Source organism: Zootoca vivipara, chromosome 10 (genome assembly GCF_963506605.1).
Source record: "Zootoca vivipara chromosome 10, rZooViv1.1, whole genome shotgun sequence".
Classification (NCBI taxonomy): Eukaryota; Metazoa; Chordata; class Lepidosauria; order Squamata; family Lacertidae; genus Zootoca; species Zootoca vivipara.
In genome coordinates, this window is record NC_083285.1 from 64,201,115 (window position 1) to 64,224,306 (window position 23,192).

The 23,192-nt window shown below is 46.1% G+C and overlaps 1 protein-coding gene across 1 annotated transcript in view; it reads right to left on the minus strand.

The window, feature by feature from the left end:
- LOC118091525 (store-operated calcium entry regulator STIMATE-like) overlaps positions 1 to 23,192 on the minus strand; it is a 42,032-nt gene that overhangs the window by 13,314 nt on the left and 5,526 nt on the right. The window contains exons 2-4 of the mRNA XM_035128612.2: positions 17,565 to 17,613; positions 17,321 to 17,416; positions 14,658 to 14,779 (exon numbers count right to left, since the gene is read on the minus strand). Coding sequence (XP_034984503.2) covers positions 14,658 to 14,779; positions 17,321 to 17,416; positions 17,565 to 17,613 — 267 coding nt within the window. The remainder of the gene's footprint in view (positions 1 to 14,657; positions 14,780 to 17,320; positions 17,417 to 17,564; positions 17,614 to 23,192) is intronic.

Consider the following 23,192-nt stretch of genomic DNA (forward strand, 5'->3'; position numbering starts at 1 on the left):
CTCCTCTTGCCTCACCTCCTCCTCCTCCTGCCGTGGCTCAGCCTCACAAACGTGCAACTCTGAGGCTTTACGCACTTCTCCTAAAACGGACACACGCTACCTCACGCTGCACGTGAAATGCTTTTTGCCCCTGGGTCCCTTCGCGCTCTTTTCTGGCGCTGAATCAAGGCGGTGACCCCCCCTTCCCTTTCTTTCTTCCTCTCTCTCGTTCTTATTCTTTCTTTCCCTCTCCTTCCTTCCTTCTTTATCTCTGTCTTCTCTCCCTCTTTCTTTTTATTTCCCTCTTTATTCTTTCTTTCCTACTCTTCTTTCTCTCACCTCTTTCCTTCCTCTCTCCTTTCTTTCTTTCTTTCTTTCTTTCTTTCTTTCTTTTCTTTCTTTCTTCCTTCCTTCCTTCCTTCCTTCCTTCCTTCCTTCCTTCCTTCCTTCCTTCCTTCCTTCCTTCCTTCTGTCCTTCCCATCTTTCTTCCTCTCCCTCATTCTTATTCTTTCTTTCCCTCTACTTCCTTCCTTATTTCTCCCTTTCCGTCTTCTCTCCCTCTTTCTTTTTCTTTCCTTCTTTATTCCCTTCCTTATTTCCTACTCTTCTTTCTCTCCCCTCTTTCCTTCCTTCCTCTCTCCCTCCCACTCCCTCTTTTCTTCCTCCCTCCCTCCCTCCCCTCCCCTCCCCTCCCTCTCCCTCTCCCTCTCCTCAGAAACATAGGATGCTGCTTTATACTTCTGGCCCTTAAACCCTGGAACCAGGAGAGCAGCTCCAGTGAGTCAACCTCAGCCAGTCCCTTTGGTGAAGGGTGGTGGCTCACTGGCAGAACATCTGTCCTGCATGCAGAAGGACCCCAGCATCTCCAGGTACTAGTAGCTCTGCAAAGGTCCTGCATGAAACCCTAGCGAGCCTCCACCACCCAGTGCAGTTACCAAAAATCATTTTTCAATAAATTGTACAATAATTGTACATTTGAATATCTACTTGCCATTATTCTGACCATGTTTCTGCTTTCAGAGCTAGTTATTACTTACATTATTACAAAAAACAGTAATAATTGAATGCAGTGACAATAATTTATGATGATAAAGAGTGGACACATAGTCCTACAGATACAACCGGCCCTTTGAGGGTGACCAAACTTCTGATGCGGCCCCCGATGAATTTGAGTTTGACACCCCTGGCTGACGGACACAGTGTCTTTAGAAAGCATTCCAGAATAATAATAATAATTTATTATTTATACGCCGCCCATCTGGCTGGGATTCCCCAGCCACTCTGGGCGGCTTCCAACAGAAAATAAAACACAGTAATCTATTAAACCAGGGGTGGCCAACTCCCAAGAGACTGTGATCTACAGTTAAAAACTGGCAGTGATCTACCCCTTTTTGGGGGGTTCGAGTCAAAGTTGTTGAGTTTTTTCAGGGAGGAGGTAAAATGTTCAGCCTTTTTTTTAGGGGAGCCACAGGTGTTCAGCTTCTTTGGGGGGGGGGAGCCAATGATCTACCAGTGATCTACTGCAGATGTCCAGTGATCTACCGGTAGATCACAATCTACCTGTTGGACATGCCTGTATTAAACATTAAAAGCCTCCCTGAACAGGGCTGCCTTCAGATGTCTTCTAAAAGTCTGGTAGTTGTTTTCCTCTTCGACATCTGATGGGAGGGCGTTCTACAGGGCAGGCGCCACCACCGAGAAGGCCCTCTGCCTAGTTCCCTGCAACTTGGCTCCTCGCAACGAGGGAACCGCCAGAAGGCCCTCGGTGCTGGACCTCAGTGTCCGGGCAGAATGATGGAGGTGGAGACGCTCCTTCAGGTATACAGAACCCCTCTCCCCAGTCCCAGAACCCAGCAAGCCTTGAAAGTAGGAGAGCAAAGAGCTCAAAGGCAGAGGGCACTTCTCAGCATCTGTAGAGATGATGAATGAGGAAGTGGAAGAGACACCGTGAAAATCTTAGGGAGATTCAGGGCACTTGGAGAGTCTCATATCTTGAGGAACTGAAACACCAGAAGCTGTGAGAGAGAGTTGCTGGCATGCAATCAGCCATCCTTAATTATGTAGGCAGTACAAGCGAGGAGGACCTTGTAAGCAGCAAGAAATGAGAATTTATTCAGGCATTCTGAAATGATCGTGTTATGAAGAAAAGCGTTCAACCCCGTTTAAAAGAAAATCCAGATGTTCTCTTGCGGGGATAGAAAGATGATTGCTGCATATCCAAAAGTTACGTAAGATTTAGAAGCAACCCAGTGGCTCACTGACGTCAACCCTTTGCACAAAGAGCAAATTCTGGAGAGGCAGTGCGGTGGTGCGGAGACCAGCAATGCGGAGATTTGGGTTCAAGTGGGTGCCAGGTTTTGTGTGAGAAGCTACGTGCCCTCCTTGCCTATTTTGATTTCTAGATATGCACACAAGAGAAAACAATGCCCTTGTATGTCTCGGAGCACAATTCAAAGTGTTGGTGCTGACCTTCAAAGCCCTTTATGGCTTCTGCCCTGTCTACCTGAAGGAGCGTCTCCACCCCCATCGTCCAGCCCAGACACTGAGGTCCAGCTTTGAGGACCATCTGGCGGTTCCCTCACTGCGAGAAGTGAAGCTACAGGGAACCAGGCAGAGGGCCTTTTCAGTAGTGGCACCCTCTCTGTGGAACGCCCTCCCATCAGATGTCAAATAACTATATAACCCTTAGAACACATCTGAATAAAATAATAAAAATTAATTTATTATTATTATTATTATTATTATTATTATTATTATTATTATTATTTTCAGATGTGTTCTAAGGGTTATATGAAGCGAGCACACCACCATACTTGCTCTAGCTGTCTGAGGTCCCGCTTCATTTCCCGGAGCTCCTCGGTAAATCAGAGGGCCTGGTTTTGGCAGGGTTGCAGAGGGTGCTTAGGTGCGATCTCATTGATGGCCGCCAAGAGCCGGTTATTCCAGTTCTTGACAAGCTTATCTAGTGAGCCGCCAGGGAGGGGGAGCAGGGTCCCGCAAGGCCTGACGAAATCCATCAGGATCCGTCAGCCTCTGTGGGCGAGCCCAAATAGGCTCGCCACCCAAGTGGGGTAGAGGCGGGAAGTCAATCCTGGCTTTCAGAGTGTAGGGATCGGACCATGGCACTTCCACAAGGGAGGACATGATCACATTTATACCCACACCGAAGATCAAATCTACCGTGTGGCCTGCTTGGTGTGTGGGCCCCAAAACAAACAGGGAGAGCCCTAGTGTTGCCATGGAAGACACCAGAGCCCATGAGGAGGGGGTGGCATCAGCATGGACGTTGAAGTCCCCCAACACCAGCAGGCAGCCCTGTTTTTAATGTTTGAGGTTTTATTATGTTTTATGTGTGATGGAAGCTGCCCAGAGTGGGGGTTCAAAGAATATTAATTTTTATTGTATCTGGCCCCACCCATCACCAGCAAGTGGCCCTCGGAACATTGCCTAGAAGGTTAATGTGGCCCTCAGGCTGAAAAAAAAGGTTCCCTGCCGCTGAATGTTGTAATGACATTAACATCATTCAGGCATTGCACAAAACACAGACAGAGGCTCAAAAGGTCAGGGTCTTGGGGGGGGGGGGAGAGAACAAAAAAAACCCCTTGCCTTCCATGGCAGGGAAAGAGAACAAATGGATTGTTTCCTTTCTGCACTTGAACTCTGCTTCTCTTGAGCTCATAATCTATGCCTTGCCAGTGCGCAATGACCCTCGAAGAATAAAAGGTTAGCTAACAGGAAAAAAGAAAGAAAGACAGACCCACAACAAAACTACAGGGGCCTTTAAACGTCTCGCAGCTGTTCCAACACTACTAAACATTTCCAGATGCAACCTCAAGCTCGGATGCAAATGATGGGCTGCGTAAATTAAAAAAAACAACAACATAGCTACCCACCTGCTACTGCCAACTGGGATGGGAAAAGCAGGACAGATACAACCAAGCTCTCTCTCTGCTTGCAACCGCATAAAACAAGTTTTGCACCCCTCAAAACGGTCAGTTGTTCACTGCGGCATCAGCGCAAAGAAAAGATGTCCCCAAAGATCTGAACGCTGGAGGGGGGGGGTTCGGATAATGAAGATTTAGAGGCATGAAGACATCTGCAAAGCATTTTCTTGCGAAAAAGAAGAGGGTTGCAAATGAAGTGTTTATGGGAGAATTTATAGGCCAGGGTCCAGAAGAATAGAGGGAAATTAGGTTGCATGCCTGAGGGAGCTCTGCGCTTGTGTTTCCCCAATACCAGTCCTGCTGTCCTCACTTCCCAGTGCAGGATAAGGTGTTTGAGGATCTAGGGGGACCCCCCCCCCCAAACTGTTTGTGTGATGTGCCACTGGAGGGTATTATTCCAGGGCAATTGAAAATCCCACAGGACTGGAGGCCTTTTGAGTTCGGCTAGGGATGGAGAATTCTGTCTGCGCTGCCTTTTTAAGCACATTGACCTAATTACAACCTCCTGGACTAATGATACAAGGGCAGGAACAAATTACCCTTTGGATTCTGCACACTTTGCAAAATAGTCAGTTGTTTTTATTAATTTTTTTAGAGGACCAAAATACATCTTGAAAACACTGCATTTTAGGACGAAATACGTCAAGACCATGGGTAGGCAAACGAAGGCCCGGGGGCCAGATCCGACCCAGTCGCCTTCTAAATTCGGCCCGCAGACAGTCCGGGAATCAGCGTGTTTTCACATGTCACAGATGTCAAAAAGGAAAACAACTACCAGACTTTTAGAAGACATCTGAAGGCAGCCCTGTTCAGGGAGGCTTTTAATGTTTAATAGATTACTGTGTTCTATTTTTCTGTTGGAAGCCGCCCAGAGTGGCTGGGGAGACCCAGCCAGATGGGCGGGGTATAAATAATAAATTATTATTATTATTATTATTATTAGTAGTAGTAGTAGTAGTAGAATGTGTCTCTGGGTTATTTGTGGGGCATTTTTTCCCTTCAAAATATAGTCCGGCCCTCCACTAGGTCTAAGGGACAGTGGACTGGCCCCCTGCTGAAAAAGTTTGTTCACCCCTGGTCAATACAAACAGACAGAAAGAGCTTTTTGCCACAGATATTTTGGAATAAATATGCATTCCCTTGCCCCCCGATCTTTCCTTTAAATCCTAGGTGGGTTCTTTTTTTTTTAATTGTTTGGTTGAGTACTTTTTTTTTGGTCTGTATTTCTGTTTTTAGTTGTATCTGCGTTTGCAAAGCCAATATTCTTTCATCCATCTCTTCATAAACATAAGGGCTAGAAACCTTTTCCCCATATGTTTGTATTAAATGTGGAAAGAATGAAAGCTAACATCCTCAGGAAGCTGAATTATGTTCTGCACTTATAAATGCTTCTGACACTCCTAAGGAATCACAGCGCATTCTACAAAACATCCCTGGTCAGTGCCAATAGTCGAAGCGTCTGTTTTTAAAAACAGAAAGACATCAAGCAATGCACATTAAATAGGCAAAAACCGCCCACAATTTATGATTCAACTGCACCTTTCTAGGCTCCTTTTCCAAATGCAATGCCTAAAGTAAAGGTAAAGGTAAAGGGACCCCTGACCATTAGGTCCAGTCGTGGACAACTCTGGGGCTGCGGTGCTCATCTCGTTCTATGGGCCGAGGGAGCCGGCGTACAGTTTCTGGGTCATGTGGCCAGCAGCACACGGAAGCACCGTTTACCTTCCCGCTGGAGCGGTACCTATTTATCTACTTGCATTTTGACGTGCTTTCAAACTGCTAGGTTGGCAGGAGCTGGGACCGAGCAATGGGAGCTCACCCCGTCGCGGGGATTTGAACCGCCGACCGAGCTTTTGATCGGCAAGCCCTAGGCTCTGTGGTTTAACCCACAGCGCCACCAAGGCTTAAAAACCCAACCAACCCACGTACCCTAAAACAGATACAACAACGAAAGCAGAAAGCTGTAAGACCTGCAAGAAAAATGGCTATTGATAACTGTTTTGTTATCCAAGCTGATGGAGCAACAAAAATTCACCTTAAATGGCCAACCAGTTTATTATGCCACAAGTGTAAGGAAACTAGACTTCTTCAGAGCACATACACAGGGACATCCAACTCCCAATAGACTGTGATCTAGTCACAGTGTAAAAAAAACTGGCAGTGATCTACCCATTGTCGTTGGATGGATCAAAGTTGTTGAGCTTTTCTGGGGAAGCCAAGGTGGTTGAGCTTTTTTTTTAGGGAGCAAATGAATGAATGGAACTGAATATATGAATGAATGGAACTGAATATATGAATGAATGGAACTGAATATATGAATGAATGGAACTGAATGAGCATTGCGATATAAACAGAACATAATCAAAAGTTGATTATATAAAACACAGTTGAGGGACCTGAATCCCCAGTCCGATAGCGGAACTTAATCTGATGGCCCACTTTTTTTGCTAGGAAGCAAAAGTTGCTGAGCTTTTTTAGGAAAGCCAAAGTTGTAGAGCTTTTTTGGGGGGGAGTAGATCACTGAGGGGCCAGAGATCTACCAGGAACACCCAGTGATCTACCAGTTGATCACGATCTACCTGTTGGACGTGCCTGCATGGGCCACTTGAAAATTGCTGAGGGTCTTGGTGGACCACTCAATAATTCTTCTGCTCACTGTAGCAACTGTAATGTGCTGTGATGGACGATGCATGATTTTTAATTGCATTTTTCCAGACACACTGCGGGAAAACTGGATGACGCTCACAGGCCACGGTTTAGAAACTGCTGCCCCCAATGAACTTGCTGCCTTTAAGGCGCCACAAGGTTACTGCGTTATTCTTTATCCGCTTCTGCTGTAGCAGGCCATCACAGCTTCCCCTCTGGAAATTAGAAACTGAAAACATATAGACCTGCCAGTAAAAATGCAGCCAAAAGGGCCTGTTGGGGGCTTCACTCGAGATTCAATTGCCCAAGCCCCCCCCCAAACCCACTCAGGAACAAAAGCGTGCATTTGCAATGACAAATTTGGAAAATACTCAGAAAGCCAAAGAGAGTTATTGGCCCCTAGACAGCAAACCATATGAGTTTTAGTCAGGTCAGTCAGCAAACTGCTCCATAGTTTCTTCTGCACTTAACAGAAGGGGAAACAGATTCAGCAACTCATTTCCAAGCATGGCTGTCTGTATTTTATAGATACCTTATGCTCTTATTATTATTACTTTTAAAATGCACTGAGCGCTGCTTGAAACTGGAATGGCTGTTCCGCGTAAGAATCCAGCCCATCCCGTTCCTTTAGTTATGCTGCGAGGAAGCAGACTGTTTCTGGCAGAGACTGAAAAAGAAGCTGAGACGAAACCGCATGTTTTTCTAAGTCAAGAGTCCGAGCCAGCCCCCCAAATATCATCGCTCCCCAAAGGCTGCACATGCATCAAGTGGAAAGGGGGATGAGACAGAGGCAAGGCAGGAAAAGGGCTTGTTGAGCACTCAGGCCTGCCTAAGAAATAAGGGCTGCTGCTTTTAGACTTTGGAGAAGCAAAATCCAATGGCATCTGTATGAGAAATGCTGGAAAAGTTACTGGACCACCTTCCTCGTTCATCCCTGTTGTTCAGTGCCAAGGAGCAGGGCAGAGAGGAAGCAGGAAGCTCCACTTCCAATGGCGGCGTCCGCACTAAATCTTGGCACAACTTTTACTGAGATGGCAACAAGCGGAGGATCTCTGGGAAAACGTGAGCGAAACACTTTTTGAGCCGTTAAAGGTGTGTTTATGTAAAATGCAACACAGCAGAACGGTCTCCCTTGGGAGGCTGTGGGCTCTCCTTCCTTGGAGGTTTTTAAGCAGAGGTTGGATGGCCATCTGTCACGGATGATTTAGCTGAGATTCCCCTGCATTGCAGGGGGTTGGGCTAGATGACCCTTGGGGTCCCTCCAGACTCTACAATTCAATAGGTAGTGACATAAGAGGAGTCTGCTGGGTCGGGGCAACCAGTGACAGATGACAACCAGTCATCTTACAACCAGTCAGGAGGGTTGATATAAGGAAATGACCTTATATCAAGTCCAGCCACATCTAGCTCAGTATCGTCTTCACTGACTGGCAGCGGAGCAACCCTTCACACAGGGGCCGATTCCTAGCCCTACCTGAAAGTGCCGGGACTTGAACCCAGGACCTTGCGCATGCAAAGCAGATGCTCTACCACTGAGCTATGGTCCTTTCCGGCAGGCAGCTCTGCCTGTCACTGGCTCTGGCGCCCCCCGCTGGTGGTCTTCCGACCCTCCACAGCACCAGTCCCATTGAGCACCCATTGCCACCAGAAAAGACAGGTCCCAGATATCAGCTTTCTCCACCGCCCTCTAGCACCAAAACTTCCCCTCCAGGGTGCACACGCTCTTCCCGGGAGATGGTGGAATTTGACTGCCTTGTAAGGGAGCGTTGCTGCTTTTGCCATGAGCTGCTCCCACGCACCCTGGGATTATTTTTAATCTGCCGCGATTCCAAGGCCCTGAGCAGGCAGCGGCCTTGAGACATTAGCCTGCCTGATTTACTGAGTCTTTGTGTGAAACTGTGCAAACTCACGTACAAACAGGAAGACGCACGAGCAGCTATTAAAGACAGCAAAGGCAGAAGTCATGGAAAGAAGCCCAGAGAATAGCTACTCCTCTGCTAAAAGCACAAAAGCCAATATTGAAAGGTCACTTGCATTTAAAGGGGAAAAGTTTTGCTTGACATCTTGGCAAAGGAGGCCGCGCGACGAAGATGAATGATGCCCTTGCGTCACGCAGAACAGGCAACAGAATTAAACAGGCAGGCCATTTGCCCACGATGCTTTAGCTCAGGCATCCCCAAACTGCAGCCCTCCAGATGTTTCGGCCTACAACTCCCATGATCCCTAGCTAGCAGGACCAATGGTCAGGGAAGATGGGAATTGTAGTCCAAAACATCTGGAGGGCTGAAGTTTGGGGATGCCTGCTTTAGCTGTACAGAGAGCGCTTCATAGAAGCAGAGAGTCTGAAGGGTCCCAAGGGTCATCTAGTCCAACCCCCAGCAATGCAGGTATCGCAGCTAAAGCATCCATGACAGATGGTCGCTGGTTTTCCCCAGAAGCACTTGAAATCAAGACAACAGTCCAGATAGCTCAATCCAAGTAATTTTTAAATTTTAAAAAATACTCTTAGATCTCACCTTTCTCTCCCTCCCCCCCGCCAGCCCTGAGAGATCAGGGCAGCGTACATGTTTGTCTCTTACAATTTAATTTCACAACAGCCCTGTGAAGTTGGCTAGGTGCTGAGATTGGGAGGGAGTGGGGTTCAGATGACTGGGGGTAGAGCCTGGGACCGTAGAGCACAAGACTCTTAATTTCAGGGTCGCGGGTTTGAACCCCATGTCGGGTGAAAGATTCCTGCATTTCAGGGGGTTGGACTAGATGACCCACGGTGTCCCTTCCAACTCTACAATTCTATAATCTTCAGCATCGAAGTAAAACTCAGTTGAACAACACACAACGTCGTTTAGCCAGCCAATAACTGGGTGAGCAGGAATATTTTTAATTTCTCCTCAATGTTAATAAGGGGGCGGGAAGGGCATGCACCTCACCTGGGGTGGGTATTCAACAAGCAGAAAACCACCACCAAGGAGGCCCTGCCTTGCCTGGAAAAAAACCTTTTTGATAATCCCACACAGTCTTCAGAGATATGTGTCCCCATCAGCCTCCGAAGGTCTACAGACAGGGGACATTTTGCCTGCCAGCAACTTCGCGGCGCTGGATTTTTAAAAGGAGGCAGGTGCTTCCCTATCTCGATTGCTCACGCTTCAAAAATCTCCACGGAGGGTGGGGGTAGGGAGAGCAAAAGATGGGGAGGAAGAATTGTTTCTTTTTGAAACCAAACAAAAATGGTTAAGAACTCGTTTTGGCTGCTCTTGGGGGGAAGAGGAATTGTGATGGAAATGTTTGAACGCCGCCATGACAACAGGCCAGAATCAACCCACACACACACACACGGGCCCTCGGTTCAAAATCCAGCAACTGAAACAAAAGACTCATGTTTCCCACAGCCCACATACAAGCCTGATCACGCAAGATGCTAGAACTGTCTTAAGTCAACCGGGCACCCTCTAAACCAGGCATCCCCAAACTGTGGCCCTCCAGATGTTTTGGCCTACAACTCCCATGATCCCTAGCTAAGAGGACCAGTGGTCAGGGATGATGGGAATTGTAGTCCAAAACATCGGGAGGGCCGAAGTTTGGGGATGCCTGCTCTAAACTATAGCTCGCTCCCTCTCACCCCCATCCCAGGCAGGTGGACTGGCTTTGCATGGAAAAGGAGGCAAATAACTAAATATGTTTAAGTTTCAAAAGGGATCAAAAACCCTCATTTGTCCTAGCCAATGTTTTGCTCTCAGCTTCTCTTTTGGTTCCTGAGATTTTAACCAGGCACAGTCTCACACGCTTTCAACAAGCCCACTGTCTGTGCAATCTTAGGGGCCAAATCTTAGGGGCTTTATTTTGTTTTTGGTGCATGCTTTTCAACACTTTTCTTAAAGCATTTCAAAACTGCTGGATCTTTTTAAACCACATGTATTATAAAAACCAAGGTGTGGCATAAACAGTAAAAGCAGTATTACAAACACTGACTTTTAGAAGACATCTGAAGGCAGCCCTGTTCAGGGAGGCTTTTAATGTTTAATAGATTACTGTGTTTTATTTTTCTGTTGGAAGCCGCCCAGAGTGGCTGGGGAAACCCAGCCAGATGGGCGGGGTATAAATAAATTATTATTATTATTATTATTATTATTATTATTATTATTATTATTAGGGCTGGGCAGTATCTGGTTTTCAACATTGTGATATGTCACCAACGTAACACAATGTCTGAAATAAGGATGGAGCAATTGGGTGCTGTGCCGGATTTATGTGTAAGCTAAACAAGTGATAGCTTAGGGCCCCACTCTCTTGGGGCCCCCCCCCAAAAAAAATAAAGGGGAAAAAACTGCATGTACATTTCCAAAATATAGGATAAAAAACAAAATAAAACCTACATACAGCAACAGTATTTTGTGTTGTGTAGGCTCCTAGGATGTAAGTCATGGGCCCTGCCTGCTAGCCTGCTCCCTAAAATATCACTGGTTTGCTCATTTCTATATATAGGGTCGACAGGACGGGGGTGGCGCTGTGGTCTAAACCATGTAGCCTAGGGCTTGCCGATCAGAAGGTCGGTGGTTCGAATCCCTGCAACAGGGTGAGCTCCCATTGCTCGGTCCCAGCTCCTGCCAACCTAGCAGTTCGAAAGCATGTCAAAGTGCAAGTAGATAAATAGGTACCACTCCAGCAGGAAGGTAAACGGCGTTTCCGTGAGCTGCTCTGGTTCGCCAGAAGTGGCTTAGTCATGATGGCCACATGACCCGGAAGCTGTCTGCGGACAAACGCCGGCTCCTTCGGCCCATAGAGAAAGATGAGCACCACAACCCCACAGTCGTCCATGACTGGACCTAACGGTCAGGGGTATCTTTACCTTTATATATAGGGTGCCTGCATTCTGAATGGACTGGCTGCATGGCATCATGTGCAAAGGGCTTTAGATACCTATTAGATCCAATAATTACCATATGGCATATATTCAACACAAAAAACAGCGGCCATTTGTTGTTGACAAAGGACAGCTGGGCATATAAAGGGCCCCAATACATTCAGTAGCTTAGGGCCTCATCAAACCTAAATCCGGCCCTGATTGGGTGGCTGCACGGTTTTTCCCACATTGTGATTTTTGCACAGCACACAAACACATCATGATTCGTGACATATTGCCAGGTCAAAAATTATGAAACCGTTATCACTATATGGCCTTCAAACCAGTTTCAGATGATATATTGCCCAGCCGTAGCACAGATAAAAACAAAACAGGACTTCAGAAAGAATGCCACAGATCAGGGAAAGCCTGGGCAAAGAGAGATGCTTTTGCTAAGTTGCCTGAGACGAGTGATTGTTTATGCTTCATGTAGAACAGAGGGGAAGGCAATGCAGGGCAATGGTAGAAAATGGACTGTTTTGAGCTCACTGCCATGTGATATTTCAGCAAGGATGGTTTGGGCAAGGACTAGAACCTCTGGACCCTTTTTATGATTTGGGTTTGTTGGTTCTTACGACACATACAACAGAGCCCTCATTTTCAAGACAACTCTCCTCACAAGCCTGGGAAATCTCAATGATACTTTATAATCTGACTGTGGCAGTGGCCCAAAGGGCCACAATAAATGTGATAGTGTGATACGCCTGGAAATCATTGAGTGCGCTTCTAATAGGGAAGTTATGGTAACCTGTTGCTTTATGAAACTGATGATTTTGCAAGTTGCTGCCCCATCCCCCCATTGGGGCAGAAATACGGCTAATATGTGAATCACAAAGATACAGACGAAAGCTAGAACATAAGTTGTTACATGGTGCAAATGGCTACACGTAACACAGGCTCCCAACATGCACACTAACACAATGTAACAGAACACGGTGGGAACCAGAAATTAATCAGCAGAAATTGCCAGTGCTTATTGCGCATGTACAGTACTGTATATTAAAGATGAAAGGAGGTAATGATGTATATGATTGGTGGAAACTGAAATGCTGTGTTTGAAATTTTATAAATACCACTGCCTGGACCACCAGGCGGGGTTGCAGTTTTGCAGAACGATCCGACTGAAACCTATTGCTTTGCAATAAACAACGTTGGACTCCTAACTCCTCACGTTTCTGAGTTTTATTGGAGTAAACTCAGGAGATAAGCTATTTTCTGGCCCGTTCCATTTAGCCAATAAGACCAGTGCCAGCTCCCCTACTAACATCCAAAAAGGTGCTTACAACATGGTAACGCCGATAGCCTTTACTTGGACTTTACTTTAACCCCTGCGCAATTTTACTCATTCTGCATACCTATTTTGTGCTTTTGTTTTGATCTTTTAATTTTTGCCTGTTATAATTGCATAGCTGCCAAGTTCTGGTCTGAGAAATAAGGGACTGGACCAGAAGTAGCAGACCGGAAGTAGCGCTGCCGCCATTTTGGAACTGGGCGGAGCATGCTCAGAAGCTACTTTTGATGTTGCTCTGCCCTGTTCCAAAATGGCCGTCGCACCAGAAGTCGCGCTGCAGCCATTTTGGAACTGGGCAAAGCAGCATCAAAAGTCGCTTCTGAGCATGCTCCGCCCAGTTCCAAAATGGCCGTCGCGCCAGAATAAACCGGGGGAAAACAAAAAAAAATCCGTTTTTTCGGCTGGGAACAGCTGGAAAAACGGGGTTTTTCCGGGGAATACGGGAGACTTGGCAGCTATGTATAATTGCTCTCCCTGTCGTATATATGTTATAAAATGAAATTTAAACTGTGTGTGTGTGCTCTTTGTAAGTACCAGGACTGACAATTTATCTCACATCAGGCAGCAGAGGCTTGACAGCCATATGTCAAGCAGGGCAGTCTGGAGCAGGTCGGGCACCCTGGCGCTGAGGCGCGGAGATCACTCCGGCGCCCCCGCCCTCGCACCGTCCTGCCCGGCTTCCACACAGCTTTGCCGCGCAGCGCAGCGCCCCGCCTCCCGGCCCGGCGCCCTGGCACGCCGCACCACCGGGACCTTACCTAGAGCCGGCCCTGATGTCAAGAATGCTTTGATGGTGTTTCCTGCTTGGCAGGGGGTTGGACTGGATGGCCCTTGTGGTCTCTTCCAACTCTATGATTCTAAGATTCTAACTGAGGTTTAAGAGCAGTCTGTGAAATCAGATTTCACATTTGGTAGGAACTGCTGCCACCTAGTGGAACTGTAAGGACAAGCTGTCACCAAAAAAAGACAATTTCAGAACGGACCCAAATAAGTGGTGTTTTGTAATTTTAAGGGTGTGTCTTTCCCAAGGGAAACAAAATAAAAAAATTCCTTCTAGCAGCACCTCAGAGACCAACTAATTTTCTCACTGGTACAGTGGTGCGAAATTAATTCGTTCCACGGGTCTTTTCTTATAGCGAAAAATTCGTCTAGCGAATCCCATAGGAATGCACTGATTTTTTTTTTACTTTTATTTTGCCCATAGGAACACATTAATTGAATTTCAATGCATTCCTATGGGAAACCGCGATTCGCTAGATGAATTTTTCGTAAAATGCATTCGTCTAGCGAGACAACCTCCGCTCGAAAAATCCTTTCGTTAAGCGGAAATTTCGTTAAGCAGGGCATTCGTTAAGTGAGGCACCACTGTATAAGCTTTCGTGTGCATGCACACTTTCGCAAAGGGTTGGACTAGATGATCCTCACAGTACCCCTTCCAACTCAACTATTCTATGAAAGCGGCTTCTCTGAATCTTGCCACATAATTCTGGGCAGGAAGACAACTTCACTTGCACACATGTCCCTTGTTATTGGGTCAAAACAAGTAAAGGTAAAGGTAAAGGACCCCTGGACGGTTAAGTCCAGTCAAAGGGAACTATGGGGTTGCGGCGTTCATCTTGCTTTCAGGCCGAGGGAGCCGGTGTTTGCCCACAGACAGCTTTCCGGGTCACGTGGAAAGCATGACTAAACCGCTTCTGGCACAACGGAACACCGTGACGGAAACCAGAGTGCACGGAAATGCCATTTACCTTCCCGCCAGAGCGGTACCTATTTATTCTACTTGCACTGGCGTGCTTTCGAACTGCTAGGTTGGCAGGAGCTGGGACAAAGCAATGGGAGCTCGCCCCGTTGTGTGGATTCGAACCGCCAACCTTCTGAAGTAGATTGGCCTCGACTTACCATACTCCCCGAAGACAAGATGCATGCATTTCTGACCCTCCACAACCCAGGACACCATTTTAATGCCGAACCAGATTAGCAGCATCCCCAAAGTGGCGTCCAGGATGAAATTCATCAGGTAGCTGTAATAAAAAATACACCTGTTTTTTTAGCGGTTCTTATTTTTATCTGTAAGCCGCCTTGAGCCCCAATGAGGGGGAAAAGTGGGGTATAGGTAACTATAGAAATAAAATAAAATAAAAACCCATTTGAACACTCTAGAATGCCAGACAAAGCACTTAAAACCCCCACCCTTGTTTCTGCCCAAGGCTTTAATCAGGGTGGATTTGATTTAAATCAAGTTGAATTAAGTCAGGATTTAAATCACTAGTCAGTAAGACTTGATTTAAATCTCTCTCTCTCTCTCTCTTTTTTTTTACAGAAAGACTCATTCTTGCTGGTATCATCTTAATATTGACATTCTGATGAAGGTTTCAATATTGGGAATAATAGATTTTCAGAGTAGTTTTTACAGTTACAGTGGAACCTCGGTTTATGAACACCTCAGTTTATGAATTTTCGGTTTACGAACGCAGCGGACCCATCTGGAACGGATTAATTCACTTTCCATTACTTTCAATGGGAAAGTTCGCTTCAGTTTATGAATGCTTCAGTTTATGAACAGACGTCCGGAACCAATTACACCCATGCTTCGGGTTAAGTACGCTTCAGGTTGAGTACTCCGCGAACCTGTCTGGAACGGATCAATCCACTTTCCATTACTTTCAATGGGAAAGTTTGCTTCAGTTTATGAACGCTTCAGTTTATGAACAGACTACCAGAACCAATTGCGTTCATAAACCGAGGTACCACTGTATATCAGAAATTAGTGATTTGGTTATCCTATTAGAAATACACAGACAGATAATTATTGAAATTATTGTGAGGTTTAATAAGTTGACTGTTTATATTTGGATAACTTTTCTGCCATACTTTATTGGAAGGATAAAAGTAACCGTTTCCTTAATAACAATTTAAACAATTTATTTAACTAAAACAATATGACCTTGTAGCATATGTGTCCAAGTTTGTTAACTGATGTGGTTAACCAAAAACAAAACAAAACACTCAGACTGAGTTTTAGCATACATGAAAAACTTTAAACAAATCCTTATTTCCTGATGAATAGCCTTTGGACTATAATGAACTTCAATAGAAAACTCTCTTTAGAAAGATTTTTCCTCCAAAAGCATTTTATGTTAAAAATCCAATTTAAATTTTAAAAAATCTGATTTTTAATTTATAAAAAAATCATTGATTTTTATCCACCCTGGCTTTAATGCATAAATCAGATCGGTACCTGGGCGAGGCTCAGGTTACAGGGTGAAACAGATACTTAAAAGATATGGGTATCCGGCTCAGCACAAGCTAAATTGTTCTTCCACCAAGTGACACACACAAACCCCTGGACTGTCCTTCGACGAATGGGGTAGGCACAGCTCTTAGCATGGTAAGCATGGAATTGGGCAAGCAAACGGAACTCCTTCAAGTGGGTTGGGTCTTGAGGTTTTCTCGCGCTGGCATCTCTATGTCCTTGGGAGCTCAGCACCCTATTTACCCTCAGCTGTCTCCCATGAAGGAGGCTCCTTGCTGACAGGTGTGAGAGAGTCAGGTGTGGCTCCATGCAAACACTTCCTGGTGTCCGATGTCATGGGGATGGAACACCCCTCTGCCAACCTGCCCCACCAGGGACCCAGTTCTCCATTCCCTAGACCACCGGCCTCCTCCTCCTCTGGTTCAGACACATCTTGGGCAGTGTTCGAAATTAGCCAGGCGCATTTTGCACCTATTGGCCACTTGCGACTAAGTGAAGATGCCTGGGCGCCAGGATGGCACCTGTCACCTCCACCATCTTGGGATCATTGGATCTGGATTGTTTTCACAAACGAATACCCCATCCTGTAGAATTCTATCTGTTATATTTTATTTGCACAATCAAAATGAATTTCCGGAACCATATTGCTTTTTTTCTGCAGCCTGACTTCAGCGGAGATCACTCTCCACCGGGTGTTCCCCAGTTCCAAACAAGCACTGCCCCAGAAGATAGACCCACTGCTATGGGCTGGCTAGACAAAGGGGAGCATTGGAGGCACCAGCTGGGGAACCCCCAAAGGAAGAAGGCTCAGGGAAGCGGTGGTGGGACGCCATTGAGTGGCCAAAAGGAGAAGGCGGGGATGAGGAGCCATCGGAAGCTGAAGAGGCAACAGGGCTTAGTGAGCAGGAAGAGTCTGTGGCAGAGAGCAGTCCAGAACAAGAGGCAGAGTGGAGGCAGGCGGTTGAAGAAGCTAGAGAGTCTCCTCCTCTACTGGGACCACCTCCCTTTCTCCCCGGTCTCCCAGAACACGAAGAGGAATGAAGAGGGTGGAGCAATGTGATAATAGACAATGGAGTCTGAGGTTGCTTGGAAAGGACCCAGGGGGAGGAGGAGTCTCAGTGAGCAATGGGAAGGTGGGGACCTTGCAACTGCCTCACTGGGGCAAGACCTCCTGAGAAGGTCTTGTGGTGACCATTAGGCCTGAGATCCTTGGAGAGTTAACAGACACGGGGTGCTTTATTGCTGAACTGAGCCGGACTCTAGCCCCCAACACCCACCCAGGTTCCTTCACATGCAAAGCCAAACTCACAGAGAGCAGGGGTCTTCTTCAGTCAGGTCAGACAGGAAGATGTTGGCAAAGTGGATGAAAAGGGCACCTATGGCTTGCTTCGACGTATCGTAAAACCTTGAAAGAGTTTGGAAAGCATTGTTATATATTGAACTTTTTAAGGTGTTTGCTACACAACAAAGCCTCTGAGTGACTTACAACACTGTAAGGCAGGATTTCCCCCCCCCCCATATTTTTCTTTAAAGGAAAAACAAAGTGATCTCACCATATTCTCCAGGGGCGCCTCTCTCCTTTCGGTTCCTTAAATCGTTTTACTGTAAAGACAGACAGACATTTTAATGGCTGTAGAAAGGGAAGGGGAACGGTTCTGTAGAATAAACAACAACAACAACAACAACAACAACAACAACAACAACAACATCAATTTATTATTTATACCCTACCCATCTGGCTGGGTTTCCTCAGCCACTCTGGGCGGCTTCCAACAAATATCAAAATGCAATAATTCATCAAATGTTAAAAGCTTCCCTAAACAGGGCTGCCTTCAGATGTCTTCTAAAAGCTAGATAGTTGTTTATTTCTTTGACCTCTGATGGGAGGGCATTCCACAGGGTGGGTGCCACGACCGAGAAGGCCCTCTGCTTGGCTCCCTGTAACGTGGCTTCTCGCAATGAGGGAACCGCCAGAAGGCCCTTGGAGCTGGACCTCCATGTCAGGGCTGAATGATGGGAGTGTAAATGCTCCTTCAGGTACACTGGGCAGAGGCCGTTTAGGGGTTTAAAGGTCAGCACCAACACCTTGAATTGTGCTCGGAAATGTACTGGGAGCCAATATAGGTATTTCAGGAGCGGTGTTATGTGGTCTTGGCAGCCGCTCCCAGTCACCAGTCTAGCTGCCGCATTCTGGATTAGTTGTAGTTTCCAGGTCACCTTCAAAGGTAGCCCCACGTAGAGCGCATTGCAGTAGTCCAAGTAGGAGATAACCAGAGCATGCACCACTGTGGTGAGACAGTCTGCGGGCAGGTAGGGTCTCAGCCTGCATACCAGATGGAGCTGGTAGACAGCTGCCCTGGACACAGAATTGACCTGCGTCTCCATGGACAGCTGTGAGTCCAAAATGTCTCCCAGGCTGCACCTGGTCCTTCAGGGGCACAGTTACCCCATTCAGGACCAGGGAGTCTGGTTGGCCACCACGAGGGAGGGATGCTGGCCCACTGGACTGATCCAGCAGGGTCTTATGTTCTTAGTGTCAACCAGAAGGACAGTAAACAAAGATGCAGCGACAGGTCAAGCTTTGCTTCAATGACTTCTGGGCTCAAGAATCACATCCATAAAGGACAATTTTTTCTGGTCCAAAACTGAACTGATTTTTCACCTTTAAAACTTGAATTCTCCCTTGGTTGTTCACCATGCAGATGATCAAGCAACAGAGGAGGCATGGGAAAAGTTTTTTTAATAAAAACAAACAAACAAACAAACAAACAAACAAACAAGGGCTGTATTAATTTCTAGGGCATAGCTGCCAATTTTCCCTTTTCTCGCGAGGAAGCCTATTCAGCATAAGGGAAAATCCCTTTTAAAAAGGGATAACTTGGCAGCTATGTTCTAGGGAGACACATACCAGTGGTAGACAGAGCCAGAGGCAAAAACAGGTGGAAGAATTAATGAAAATTACCACCAACAAATGCAGGTGGTGCTGTGGTCTAAACCAATGAGCCTAGGGCTTGCCGATCAGAAGGTTGGCGGTTCGAATCCCCGTGACGGAGGTCCCAGCTCCTGCCCACGTAGCAGTTTGAAAGCACGTCAATTGAAAGTAGATAAATAGGTACTGCACCGGGGGGGGGGGGGAGGTAAACGGCGTTTCCGTGCGCTGCTCTGGTTCGCCAGAAGTGGCTTAGTCATGCTGGCCACATGACCTGGAAGCTGTACGCCAGCTCCCTCGGCCAGTGAAGCGAGATGAGTGCCGCAACCCCAGAGTCACTCGCGACTGGACTTAACTGTCAGGGGTCCTTTACCTTTACCTTTTACCACCAACAGGGCCTCCCCAGCTCACCATAAGACCCAAGACAGACACTGGGGGAATTGCTTGACCTCCCTGTAGTTAAAACCTGCTGTCACTTCTGCCTTCAGTGGGAAACGTGAACAGATTGTCTCCCTTCTGCTCTTTTATATTTGGAATGATTTGGAAATGGCTGCGAACATAGATTGAGGTAGCTATGAAGGGTATAGAAGAGTTAAACACTTGCAGAAACCTTGGTTGGTCTCTGATGAATGGTCAAATACAATCCTGCTGCAAACTGCTTGCTGGGAGGTGAAGTTATTTTGAAAGCGGCTTCCTTCTCTCACCCTCCACCCTGGTCCTGCGATGTCTGTGATCTGTATTTAGCCCCCCCCCCACACACACACACCTCTTCCTTCCTTCCTTCCTTCCTGTTTAGGCAGCCCTGTTTAGGGAAGCTTCGAATGTTTAATAGATTATTGCATTTTAATGTTCTGTTCTGTTGGAAGCAGCCCAGAGTGGCTGGGGAAACTCAGCCAGATGGGCAGGGTATAAATAATTTATTATTATTATTATTATTATTATTATTATTATTATTATTCCTCTTCACTTGTCTCAGCTATGCTTATTCTTGGCAAACCTCTAGCTTCAATGGAGTTGGACCCAAGTAGTAGGGCTGGGCAATATATCGATGTATTGTCCAAAACCGGTTTGAAGTCCATATCGTGATATTGGTGTCATACTTTTTGACCTGTCACAATATATCACAAATCATGATATGGGTTTGTGTGCCATGCAAAAATCACAATGTGGGAAATGCCTCTACATAGCTCCATCCTTATTTCAGACATGACTGTTGCATATAAGTCCAGGCAATGGGGTTGTGACAATCTCTTTATTCACAGCAGACAAGTAAAAGACAAAGACCAACTCCCAGCCTACTGCTATATATATGTAGCCAACTGGGCCAGCCTACAAACTCCAGGTGAAACTAATTAAACTAACTAAAACAGTCACTCCTAGCCTTAACTCCTTCCTGGCTACTCTGCTCCTGTGTTGTGCCTGCTATTCAATACACAACAATGACAATATATCAGTATATCACGAGGTTGAAAACCAGATATCGCCCACCCCTATTAAGTAGAGTACAAATCCTTTGGCATGATGCGCTGCCTCTCTCATCATGAGTTAGGACCAGCCCCGCATGTCTGCCACATGTGTGCACATGCAAGAGAATGTATGAATGTGTTGTATGCATGAATGTGTTGACTGTGTCAAAGAGCAAAAAGTGCTGTGTGTTTGAAGGACGTGTGATTACAGGGGAAGAACAGATTTTCCATCACGTTCTTCTTATGTAGAGATTCTTTGGGTCTTATCGTGATTGCACTGGCTTTGAGTTCCTTTTAACTTCCTCCCATAGAACTAAATGGGAACCTATTCAGTTTTATGGCAGAAGCCACAGGAAGCCGGTTTCACGAAGCAGCATTTTGCTAGGGTGAGGAAGTTTTATCAGCCTGGAAGCAATGAACCTGGTTCTTAGCTAGCCAGGAGATCCCGAGGATAACATACACACATAGATCCTCTCTTACTGGAAAATGGCACATCGTGGCCCCCGAGCCGCCGAAGCTCAAAATACAGTTGTTGAGTGTGATAAGATGACAACTTTGAAAGGAGGAGAGTTAATGATGTGCAGCCTTGTTGAGCAGGTCTTGTCAGGCCTCATTAGATTTAAGAGAGTTATCAGAGATGGTGTAATTATCACAGGCAGTAAAACAGCTGCATTAAAAGATAAAAGGGAGTATGAGAGAGAAATAATTAACTGCTTAATAGGGCATTAATTCAGAGATGCTGGAGAGCGCCAGCAAAGATTATGGGGGCTTAAGGGGGCCATGGGATCAATTTCATTTTGCTTGGCCTAAAAAGTTATGGGAGGGGGGGCGTCAGATGCACATCAAAGCAATTCTGGGATGCCGCTGTGCAATCAGCATCTTCAACGGAGGGCATCGTGAGGACAACACACACCCTTGACATTTGATGGTTTCAGAATCCCAAGTGGTATTTCTTGTGTACATTTGAGAGGGTTCTGAAAAACTTAAATCAGGATGTTGCTTGACGACAACTCTAATCATTGTTGAAGGTATTTTTTATTATTATTATTATTTATTATTACTATTATTATTATCCTTGCAGGTTCTTATAGGAACAGAGGAAACACCCTTGTACCAGGTCCAATCATTAGTTCTGCCCTGGGCTACTTTCAGAGGAATGGCAGAATGACGTTTTCCATTGGTGGTTTCCTTGCAAAGTTTAAAAGCGCCTTTAGTTTTATTTAGCCTTATTCTATGGGCCACTCCAACTGGGCTTAGTTTTTCCTTGTTTGGGGGGGACAGGATGGGTGTATACTGCAACATATCACTGATGCAATAAAACCACATTTGTGATTAATTTATACCAGACTCTCCACTCATCGTTTTGCTTTGTTGGGTGTTCTGCAATGTTTCCTCAATATTTCCTCTGTTGGCTGTTCTGCAATGGTTTCTGCATTATTTCTGTATGGAGCAGCACTCTTGCACTATAGCACAACAAAAGCAGGACCAGAAAACCCCCTCTAATCAGAACATTTGTGGTATGAAAAGTCACAGGATTTTAGCAGGAAATGACAGGACACACACTTATTACAAAGAAAGCAGTGTGGCCGCCTTGAAATGCTTACAGGTGTGAACGGGATTAAAAGCAGGACCGTAGATCACTGCCACATAACATCACAAGCACAAATCATGATGAATGTTCAATAAAAAGGACATCTGGAGAGGCCGTTTGTGTACTTTCCTATTCTCCCTGGGACCCAGTGTCCTTCTGTCAACCATTTAAATTAATTTCAGTCGCAACTCTGAGACCGTGGCACTTTGTTCCAGCTTCAGCTTCACCCACCGAGGTGAAATTTCAAACCCAAATCTACAAGTCCACGTTGAACAGGACCGTTCACTCTGCAGTGCCTGCTTAGTGCATTTAACAAATTACCCATTAGCTGCAAGTTGTCCCACTGACGATAAAGCAAGCCACGACTTCTTTCTCCAAAGTTTGGTTTGGTCTCCCGATGTTCTTGCCTCTCGTCTCCGTGGCTTGGTGAACATCTGGGGTGGGGTGGCCAAACAAACTGTGCTTAAGGCAGGGAGCTAGATCTACAAGTGCTGCCACACAGTGCTGGAAATTTAGATATACAAGCTAGGTGCCAAATGGCTCCTTAAACCAAGGGTGCAGTTGACAAAATGGAAAGTCTTGGGCAAGACTAAAAAAGCCAATGCAATTCTGGGCTGCATCAATAGGAGTATAGCATCTAGATCAAGGGAAGTAATAGCACCACTGTATTCTGCTCTGGTCAGACCTCACCTGGAGTACTGTGTCCAGTTCTGGGCACCACAGTTCAAGAAGGATACTGACAAACTGGAACGTGTCCAGAGGAGGGCAACCAAAATGGCCAAAGGCCTGGAAACGATGCCTTATGAGGAACGGCTTAGGGAGCTGGGTATGTTTGGCCTGGAGAAGAGAAGGTTAAGGGGTGATATGATAGCCATGTTCAAATATATGAAAGGATGTCATATGGAGGAGGGAGAAAGGTTGTTTTCTGCTGCTCCAGAGAAGCGGACATGGTGCAATGGATTCAAACTACAAGAAAGAAGATTCCACCTAAACATTAGGAAGAACTTCCTGACAGTAAGAGCTGTTTGGCAGTGGAATTTGCTACCAAGGAGTGTGGTGGAGTCTCCTTCTTTGGAGGTCTTTAAGCAGAGGCTTGACAGGCATATGTCAAGAATGCTTTGATGGTGTTTCCTGCTTGGCAGGGGGTTGGACTGGATGGCCCTTGTGGTCTCTTCCAACTCTATGATTCTAAGAT